The 11,208-nt window shown below is 41.7% G+C and overlaps 1 protein-coding gene across 1 annotated transcript in view; it reads right to left on the reverse strand.

Annotated features, from left to right (window-relative positions):
• GOLPH3 (golgi phosphoprotein 3) overlaps nucleotides 1-5,975 on the reverse strand; it is a 53,121-nt gene extending 47,146 nt beyond the window's left edge. Inside the window, exon 1 of the mRNA XM_059916174.1 lies at nucleotides 5,286-5,975. Within this exon, the coding sequence (XP_059772157.1) occupies nucleotides 5,286-5,510 (225 nt within the window). The 5' untranslated portion in view covers nucleotides 5,511-5,975. The remainder of the gene's footprint in view (nucleotides 1-5,285) is intronic.
• Between the last annotated feature and the right edge of the window lie 5,233 nt (nucleotides 5,976-11,208).

Consider the following 11,208-nt stretch of genomic DNA (forward strand, 5'->3'; position numbering starts at 1 on the left):
CTTTAAACATCAAAAAACTCTCCAAATATTTGATCAAAATAATTTCAAAGTAAAATTCTACAAGATAATCTCAAATGATCCATACAGGAATGCTCAGATGGTTTAAAATTAATAAATATCAAATATTAGTATGACTTATAAAATGAATCAGTGAATGTTTTGGCCATACTGTGAAAGGACCCTGAAGCACTGAAAAGTAACTTCACTAACATAAAATCTTGTTTAAAAGATACAATCAAGTGGTTCAATGACCTCCAAAAACTAATTTTTGAGATTCCTGTATATCTCTTATGTGTGTACTTACTCTTAAATACACCTGAAAAAAATAAATGAAAACTCAAATCTTTCAAAAATATGAACAGCATATTAATTGTATTAAAGGAATAACAAAATTCCAAAACTCTGAAGTCTTTATTATACTTTAATTTACTGAAATCTTAGCACACCTTTAAATACTGAATATTTGTTAAATAAATTTCTCATTAACAGATTTGATATCCAGAGATGGTGTGTATTACTGCATGTATAGAAAGGAGAATTAAAAAAAAAAAAAAACAAAGTTATCCACCTTGCTAAGTATTGTATTTCAAAGTAGCGACCTTGGGAAACTCACTCCAAAAATGGAACACTCTGGTATCAATCTTTGGAGCCAATTTAAAAGCCACACAAAAGTCAGTTCCATCATTTTAGTTAAACTTAACTATTTTACCCTAAGTGTGTATTATCCAGCTCAAGCACTTACTTATTTTTCAAGATACAGAGTTAAATTATCACATTAAGGTTCTTATCCGCAAGCATTAAAAACATTAATAATTGACTCTGGCTTTCTTTAAAGAGGGACTTTACTGTAAGGTTCCTAAAGCTTACAAAATTGAAAGGTGCCTGGAAAATCGGGATGGGAAAGACAAGCACCAAAGGGCTAGGGAGAAAGAAGCTAAAGGACCCAAGTCAGAGACCACTCTGACCCACACACTGACACTCCTCTGATAGGTCTCCAAAAAACCCCACAAGCCTGCTGTTCTGTTCTCAAGATCCAAAGCCCCAGGAGAAAATGTCTGGTTGGACAAGTCTAGGTTGGACTGCACCACAAAAGGGAAAGGGTAAATGCTTCAACAGTGCATCCTGGAAATACATCCAATGGGAACACCCTAAAAACAAGACAAAACCTAGAAAGGACAAGGTGGAGAGTAAAACAATAAATGTCCGCAGCAGTCCAATCAGAACCATAGGAGAGGTCTACGTCTCTCTCCATTTTAGAGAGCTTTGAGGCTCAGAGATCAAATAACATGTAAAACAAAGGATACACCTCAGACCAGGACTATACTATACCGCCTCTTTCCACTCTGCTATTCCACATGCACACTCTAAATTATACCTGGCCGTTTAAAGTAATCAAATCCAACTTTAAAGCACTAAGATTTGTCATGAATAAAGATATTTAACAGTATATGACACCAGTTATTTCACATAATTCTCAATGAGGCATTCTGAAAACACTAACTACTGGAGGCACCTATGGAAAAATCAAAGAGTTGGGAGGAAAAAAATACCTAGCTTGTTTGCTGTCCCTTCCTCTCAACTACAGGGGAGACAGCAGAAATCTTGCTAATTATTTGGAAGTTGAATTCAAGTTTAAACCCATCTGCCATCCTTGCTGTGATCTCTGACAACTTACTTCAATACCTATGCCCTCTGCCCAGACTGAGCATCGGAATCCCCAGAGGGGCCCAGGCATTGGTGTTTTAATGAAAGACAGAAAGGAAAATCATTGGTAAAAAATCTGAAATGAAACTCACAGTGACTTTAGAGTCATCCCTGATAGGTAATCTGAAGCCAGACCATCTGCTTACCGGCAGGCAAGCTGAGCCTTCCGTTCAGCAGAGGGCTGAGGGAGAGAATACTGGGTTGGGGATATGAGTGAAAATAATTTTAATATTATAGATTGTAAATGTGTTAAAAGTAAGCTGATAATACAGTGAGAATGAACAAATGACAACCTCACACAATATGGATGAAGCTCACAAACCTTGCTTTACAAGAGACACAAATCAAAGTACAAAAATAGGCAAAATTATTCTATGCTGAATTCTAAAGTCAAGCCAGTGGTAATAACCCTTGAGGACCAGGCAGTGACTGGAAAAGGAAATCAAGCAGGGCTTCTGGAGAGCTGGTCATGTTGTTTCTTGATCTAGGTGCTGGTTCAACAGGTGTGTTCAATTTGCAAAAATTCTTCACACTCGTGCACTTTTCTGTGGGTTTATTATTCAACAAAAAGCATTTTTAACAAACCATAAGTCCCAGCATTTTTGAAAAGTCAAACTAATTTCACCTCTCACAATTTCTTTAAAATTCTTCTTGTTCTGATTTCAAGTAAGGTTAGCTCACATATATATAAAATGTGTCCATCATTAATGACAAACCTAACCTTTGAATTTAGCTTTTAAATATCTTTAAAGTACCCAGAAATATAACAAAGATGGACACTAAGTTAAAATAATAAAAAGTTAAAGCAGTGAATTTATTAAGCTGTATATATTACAGGTAAAGTTTACAATTTGTTAATATTAAACTTAGTAAGGGGACTTCCCTGGTGGCGCAGTGGTTACGAATCCGCCTCCCAATGCAGGGGACACGGGTTCGAGCCCTGGTCCGGGAAGATCCCACATGCCGCGGAGCAACTAAGCCCGTGCACCGCAACTCCTGAGCCTGCGCTCTAGAGCCCGCGAGCCACAACTACTGAGCCTGTGCTCCACAGCTACTGAAGCCCGCGCACCTAGAGCCCGTGCTCCACAACAAGACAAGCCACCGCAATGAGAAGCCCACGCACTGCAACGAAGAGCAGCCCCCGCTCGCTGCAGCTAGAGAAAGCCCGCGCGCAGCAACGAAGACCCAACACAGCCAAAAATAAATAAGTAAATTTTAAATAAATAAATAAATAATAAACTTAGTAAGTTAAAAGCATAAATGCCTAGAACCTATGTAAGAGAGTAATTCCTGTCCCCTAAAAAGAGTGATACAAGTTGAAGACATAGCTACAGGCAACAGGCGGGGGTTGGGGGGGGGGGGGTGGGGGAGGTGGAAGGAATCTCCTAAAGAGAAAGAAATGAATGGATGAGTTGCCAGGGCTAGTTGTTATGTAAAGATGTGAGGACAGGGGAAAATATACAGGTTAATCCCTAAAACCTAAGTCTAAAGCAATGCAAAGTCCCAACCCCACCCACTGCCACTTCAACTCCATGCACTTGCCTGCAAAAGGGAAAAAAATTTTCCCTATGTGGTTGTTGAACTGCTGAGAATTACCTAGTGTCTGGACCTCGGCCATGACATGGCAAAGTATAGTGACTCCTGACACAAACACAACAGATGGTTTCAATTATGTACCACCAAAGAACTTTAAATTTTCTAGGTTTTGTAAGTATCATTAAGCTTCAACAAATAAATTTTTTAGATTATCTTCATGAAAACCAATCACAGAAAAACAGCATGTGAATATGTTTCAGCGTAAACATTTAGAGTAACACATACTTAAAAAAAACAAAAAGGTACTTTCTCACCATAATTTCTCATTTAGAGTGACTCAGAAGTCCAAAAGCTAGTTTTGGTTTTAGCGTTTAAGTTTTAGTTTTACACACAGAATGTATCCACATAGAAGTCTCAGAAACTATAAACCAAAATGTTCACTCAGAAATATGGATGACTTTATGACTTTTCTTCACTTTGCTTTTTTTTTTTTTTTTTTTTTTTGGTATTTTCTATGTTACCTTTGTCCCAAAGGAAAAAGATAGAGACTTAAAGAAAAATGTTTAAAAAAAAAAAAAAAAAAAAGAAAAATGTTTATTACCAAGATTCTAAATGGTGAAGCCCAAAAAAAGCTTTCTTTTTTTTTTTAAGAATACTTACTAAAAATCACATTTCTAGGACACTATATAACTAGTTTGCTTTTCCAAAGAACAAAAAGGAATTTCACATACAGACTGCTTTCATCATAACTCAGTAATTAAAACACAGATACTGGGGCCCCTTTCATAGCCAGAGGGACATCAACTTTTTTCAAGAAATCATCAGAAAAACCTGAGCAAAATGGAAACCCAGAAAATGCAAATACACTAGACGTGTCCATCAGGGTAAATTTTAATTCATTAGATTACTAAATATCAGGAGTCCACAAACAATCCATATAAAACTCACGTATATCTGATAAGTTTTGGTGAATAAGACTAAGTTGTTTTAATAAGACTTAATTTTTTTTTGCCCACCTCTGTGAATTGGGAAAACTTTATTTAAAAAAAAAACTTAGATATTTTTGTATCTGACTCTCAAAATGTGCCGTCTGTAGTTTCCATAGGGAGATAAAACAAGCTTCTGGGACTCCTCACCACACACGATTTATACAATATCCATTCATCTGTCTGACCCTCTGGCAGGTCTCTAAAAATAATCATTTTTGGAGACAAACACGTGATGAAGCAAATATAGCAAAATGTTAATTATAGAACCTAGGAGGTGAGTGTACAGGTGTCCACTGCAGCATTTTTCTCAACTTCTCTATGTGTGAACAATCTCACAAGGTACTGGGGTGAAAACAATCGTTTCAAAGTCAGAACACAAGTATCTATCGAAACGCTGAGGCCTTTCATCAAATCACAAACCTAGCATTTCAAGCGCGCCCATGAAAATGCCCCTCCTCGAGATTGCAAGACTTTTTTAAGAATAGTAAACTGGTAAAATGTAAACGCGATACTAAAAATCTCTCAGGCAAAACAAATTTACCTAGAAAGTCAATTTCCAGGTTTCATGAGATTTTTGTTGGACTTTTATCAGTAAAACAACTTTTGCCTCCATTACCATTTCACCGAAATTTTTTCAAAATTCCGAACAGTACACCTTGTTTTTTTTTTAAATCACCCAGAAAGCAAATGAGTGGACCTAGGTCCCCTGATCTCCCAGGTCCTAAAACCTGCAGAACCTATGAGTTCGGGTACACTCTAACCTGCAAGTCTCCTGGTAGGAATTGTACCCTGGGGTCTACCCGGGTTAAACACGCGGAAAAAAGCGAGGAAGCAACAGACCGCCGGGGAGTCAAAATGAAAGAAGTGACTGTGAAAGGAGAAAGGGAAATCCAAGCAATCAGGGCGGGGAGGATCTGGAAGCACGGGACCAGCTGGGCGCTCCCGGGCGCGGAGCTCGGTAGCTGGGAGGGCAGACGCGCGGAGCCGGTGGCCAGGCTCCCGCCTGGCGCCGGGGCCCCGCACCGGCCGCCCCCGCCCTGACCGCTGCGCCCGCACCTCTCGGTCCTTGAGGCCCAGAAGGAGCACCTCCTCCATCAGGGTCAGCCGCGTTTCCTTTGAGTCGCCCTTGTCGTCTTCGTCCTGCTCGTCGCGGCGGCTCTGCGCGTCGTCCTCGCCGTTGCCGCCGCCGCCGCCAGCCGCCCGCTCCTTGTCGGCGGCGTTGCGGGAGGCCTCGGTGCGCCGCTGCACCAGCCCCGAGCTGCGCTGGGTCAGCGAGGTCATGGCTCCGGCCGAGGCGCCGCGCCGGGCCGAGAGGGACGCGGGACTTGCCGGGTCTCCCTCTTCCTCCCTCCGCGGCCCCCGACCCGCGCTTCCGTGTTAAACCCGGGCGCTGGGGCTACGTCCGTCGGTAGCGGGGCCGGGTGCAGTCATGGGGAGACGGGCCGGGGCGAAGCGGGCGGGCCGGGCGTCAGGGCGGGCGAGGGGCTTCTTCCTTCCTGCGGTCGCAGCCCACGGGCTGCCGGAGCTCCGAGGCGGAGGCGGGGGAGGAGGAGGAGGAAGCGGCGGCGGCCTTTCCAATATGGCGGCGCCGGCTGACGTCACTGGAGGATGTGGCACGGCCGCGGCGGGGCGGGGCGGGGCGGGAGAGCGCCGGAAGCGGCGGGCAGGGACCCGGGGGTCGCGTCTCGCTGTCTACGAGCCCCCCTCCGCCCCCCGGGTCTCCCCCGGCGCTCGCCCTTTTCTTGGGGTTCCTTCGCCGCCCGGCCCGCCGCCCCCCTCCCGTGACGTGTCCTTCCTCCGCCCGCCTTCCCCTGTGTCCCCCAAAGAACCGGGGCTGGAGCCAGAGTCTGGCAAGGCCCCAGCGAATCCGGGCAGCCTTGGCCTCGCGAGGTTGAACCCTGCTCCGTCTGGAGCTGTCCCCTTAGCACCCCAGACACCACCGTCCTCGGAGTTGGCCTCGCCCGGGGCTGCAGAGGCCCGGCTTGGAATCCGGGGTCCCCACGAGTTACTGGAAGGACTTTGCTCACCGCTGATGGGGCGGGGAGAGGGCGCGCGCTCTGCCCACATTCCCAGACCCTTCAGAAGGAGCAACAGCGTTTAAATGGCCTGCAAGCGGACTTTTAGTTTTTCTGGGTGTATTACGGTATGAAAAGAGAGGTTAGAACAAACTGAATAGTTTTGTTTGTAAAACTTTGTTCCTCCTTCCCGACCAGGGCGCAGTGAGTACAGTTAATACTGCACACGTCAGTACAGTCGACCTTAACGAACTTTTTATAGAGACAATAAACCTGTTGGGTTTCGTGCCACGTCTTTGTACACATTAAATCTCTTTCAGTTTAATTACTCGGTTAAATCCTCTTGGCGTGCTTGACAGTTTGAGCAAGTTATGTTAAAGAATAGATGTCCAACCTGAGAGGGGGGGTTTGTAGGGCCAGAAGAGTGGAGATTATAAGTAAAACATTATACAGAAATAGCATTGTATGCCATCCGATATTATTTAAAGTCAATAGTGATCACAGGCTGTGGCTACAGAATGATTTAGATAGGAGGAATGTAACAGGACTTAAGCTATAAGAAGCGATAAACGCCCACGGTAAAACCATCGTATAGAACATTTTTGGCTACAGAGTTCTTCCTGTTCCACAAACCCATTATCCAGAACGCATACTGGCCGTGCACCATCACCATCACCCTGTGCCCGGGAAAGTGAGAAGCTAAATCTCCTGGGGTGGGGAGAAGGGGGAAGGGTGAGCACAAAGTAGACCCTCCCTGTTTCCTATCTTTTTGGGCAAAGGTCAATTTCACTTCAACCAATTTCTCTCATTAACATCCTGTTCAACTCATTTTTTTTTCTTTTATTTCTCTCCCAGTTCTTTCCCAAATAGCTTAAAATGTTTCTTTTTAAAAGAAATATAATTATTTGATTAATATAGTCAAATACATAAGTTTAAAGAGTATAAAGATAGCTATAGTGAAAATCTTCCTTCTAGCCCTGACCCTGTTCACCCAGTTGTTCTCCCCTCCCCCTGGTGATTTTAAAATATGTCAACAAATTAGGTGAAGCCTAATTCCCCTCCCCTTGAGTGTGGGCCAGACTTAGTGACTCTCTTCAAATGAATTGAATGTGGCAGGCAGGACTGTGTGTGACTTCTTAGACTAGGACATAAAAGTCTTTGCATCTTCTTCCTTGTTCTCCTTTGCTCTCTCTTAGATCGTTCACTCCGAGGGAAGCCAGCTGCCATATCATGAAGACATTCAAGCAGCCTTATGAAGAGGTCTAGTTGGGAAGGAACTGAGGCCTCCTGCCCAACAGCCATGTGAGTCAGCCATCTTGGAAGTGGATCCCAGCCCCAGTCAAACCTTTAGTTAACATCTTAATTGCAACCTCATGAAAGAGTCTGAACCTCTACCACTGAACATACACAGAGAATTTGTGCTCCTCCCCATGTCCCCATCTGTCATGGGCATAATTCTAATACAGCCCTCATAATTCTTGCTGCCCTAGTATCTACACTTTTGTGTAATCCCCTCTCCTTGAGTGTGAACAGACTTTGTGACTTACTTCTAACCACTAGAATATGGCAAAAGGGAGGGAATGTTGCAGATGTAATCAAGGTCCTTAATAAATTCACTTTGAGTTAATCAAAGGAGAGATTATCCTGGGTGGGCCTACGTAATCAGGTGGCATAATCACTTTCCCTCGAAAGTGGATCCATCCCTTCCCTAATTAGAGAGACTTGAGTCAGCTGAGACATTCTCTTGATCGCTCTCAAGACACTCTCTCTTGAGGAAGACAGCCGTGTTGTGAACTGCCTACGGAGAGCGGAAACCTCTAAGAGTTGATGGTCTCAGTCTTAGAACTACAGCAACTGAATTATTCCAACAACATGAATGAGCTTGGAAGAAGACCCCAATCTCCAGATGAGAATGTAGCCCAGCCAACACTTTGATCACAACCTTGTGAGACTCTGAGCAAAGAATCCAGTTAAGCTATGCCAAACTCCTGACCAATGGAAACTCTGAAATAATAAATGTGTATTGTTTTAAGCCACTGAACTTGTAGTAATTTATGTCATTGATGCAAGTAGGTTGAAAAAAATAAAGGGTGGTAAAATATATACCATGCAAACAGCAACCATAATCAAGCTAGAGTGACTATACTAATATCAGACAAAATAGACTTTAAGACCACACGTACACACAACATTGTAAATCAACTATTCTAATATAAAACAAAAATTAAAAAAAAATAAGACCACACGTACACAAAGTTACTAGAAATACACTCTCACTTTGTGGTCAATTGATTTTCAACAAGGGTGCCAAAACAATTCAATGGGGAAAGAATAGTCTTTTCAAAACAAATGGTACAGGGACTTCCCTGGTGGTCCAGTGGGTAAGACTCCACGTTCCCAATGCAGGGGCCGGGGTTCAATCCCTGGTCGGGCAACTAGAACCTGCGTGCGTGTCACAACTGAGAGTCTGCATGCTGCAACTAAAAGATCCTGCATGCTGCAGCTAAAGATCCTGCATGCCACAACAAAGATCCCACTTGCTGCAACTAAGATGCAGTGCAGCCAAAATAAATAAACAAACAAATGGTACAGAAACAATTGTTTATCCACATACAAAAAAAATGAAGTTGAACCCCTACCTTATACCAGATACAAAAATTAACTCAAAATGGGTCAAAGATCTAAGTGTATAGCTAAAAATATAAAATATTTAGATGAAAATTGGCATAAATCTTCATGATCTTGGATTGGGCAATGGTTTCTTAGATATAACCAAAAGCCCAAATGATAAAACAAAAGAGAGATAAATTGAACATTGTTAAAAGAACCCCATTAAGAAAATGTGCTTCAAAAGACACCATCAAGAAAATGAACAGCCAACCCATGTAATGGGAAAAAACATTTTATAAATCATATATCTGATAAGGACTTATATCTAGAATATATAAAGAACGCTTACAACTCAATAATAAAAAGTAATCCAATTTAAAATAGAATAATCCAATTTAAAATAGGCAAAGTGGGACTTCCCTGGTGGTGCAGTGGTTAAGAATCACCTGCCAATGCAGGGGTCATGGGTTTGATGCCTGGTCCGAGAAGATCACACATGCCGCAGAGCAACTAAGCTCATGCGCCACAACTATTGAGCCCACGCTTGCCTAGAGCCTGTGCTCTGCAACAAGAGAAGCCATTGCAAGGAGAAGCCCGCACACCGCAACAAATAGTAGCCCCTACTTGACGCAACTAGAGAAAGCCCGCGTGCAGCAACAAAGACCCAACGCAGCCAAAAATAAATAAATAAAATAGGCAAAGTATATAAATAGACTTTTTACCAAAGAAGATACAAGAATAGCCAATAAGCCAATGAAAAGATGCTCAATATCATTAGGGAAGAGCAAATCAAAGCCACAATGAGATATCACTTCACACCCACTGGAAATGCTATAATAAAAAGACAGATATTAACAAATATTGTGATGTGGAGAAACTGGAACCCTCATAATACTTGTTAGAAGGTAATATAATGCACCACTTTAGAAAACCATTTGGCATAGGTTTTAACACAGAGTTACCATATGACCCAGCAATTCCGTGTCTACTTATATGCCCAAGAAAAATGGAAAATATATTTTACACAAAAACCTGTACATGAATATTCATAGCACCATTATTCATAATAATGAAAAAGTGGAAACAACCCAACTACCCATCTGCTGATGAATGGATAAATAAAATGTGGTATATCTACATCATGAAATGTTAGGCAACAAAAAGGAATGGAGTACCGACACATGCTGCAGCATGTATAGACTTTGGAGACATTATGCTAACTGGAGAAGCCAGTCACAAAAGATCACACACTGCGCAGTTCTCTTTATATGAAATGTCTAGAACAAGCAAACCTATAGAAGCAGAGAGCGGATTAGTGATTGCCCAGGGCTGGCGAGGTTGGAGGGCATGGGGAATGACTGTTAAATTTGTCCAAAGTTTCTTTTCGGGGTGGTGAGCATGTTCTAAAACTAGTTGTGGTGCCGGCTGCACAATTCTGTGAAGATACTAAAAACCACTGAATTATACACTTTAAAAGGGTAAATTGTGTGGTATGTAGATTATATTCCAATGAATCTGTTATTAACAAAAATTAGGGATCTTTGAATTAGGTCTGGCTAGAAGCATGTTCCAAGATACTATATATTATTGAGAAAAAAATTTGGATTTTTTTAAAATGTGCTTTTTGTAATAGGTACTTTTTAGTTTTTAAGTTAAAATGTTTTGAACAAGGTTCGCTCGTTGGTGATGAAAAACGAACATACTTTTGGCATAATAAAACATAAACTCATATTTTTTTCACCAATAAATTTGGAGAAGGATTTAAAATTTTAAACAAATGTAGAACAAAGCATTGTTGTTTACCTTCATTGAAGATTATAGTGAGAAAACAAATAACATAAACATCAAAGAAATACACAGACTAGATAGGCTATAAAAACAATTTTAGCTGTTTGTTTATATAACAGTCTGTCACACAAATTCTAGAATTATATAGTTTAAGGAGCGTTCAAGAGATTAAACAATTCACAATCCTGAAATTTTTCCAACTGCCTACTCATTTTTCCTGGAAATCTAGAAAGGCAAGATTTCATGGTTTTATTATACCAGGTAGTTTAGTATCCTTCCACCGTGATCATCAGGAAGTCTTCTAAACTTCTATGTTAAATCCTTAACTATTAGTCTATATGAGGCCAGATATGAAAAGCTGTTGACGTGGAGATAAGGCATCTCCTGACTTATTAGTAAAGATCTCTACTGTGACTGGACGTTTTAGGCCAAAGCAATCTTCTTGGAATTTACTTGAGGTTTAAGTATAATCCTCTATCCTCTGGGTGCACTAAACACCCCTCTCTTTTTCTCAGCTCAGTGGAAATTGAATAGCTTACTCACTGTTACCTAGAAAACAGCCCCTT

The sequence above is a fragment of the Balaenoptera ricei genome, chromosome 3 (genome assembly GCF_028023285.1).
Source record: "Balaenoptera ricei isolate mBalRic1 chromosome 3, mBalRic1.hap2, whole genome shotgun sequence".
NCBI classification, from domain to species: domain Eukaryota; kingdom Metazoa; phylum Chordata; class Mammalia; order Artiodactyla; family Balaenopteridae; genus Balaenoptera; species Balaenoptera ricei.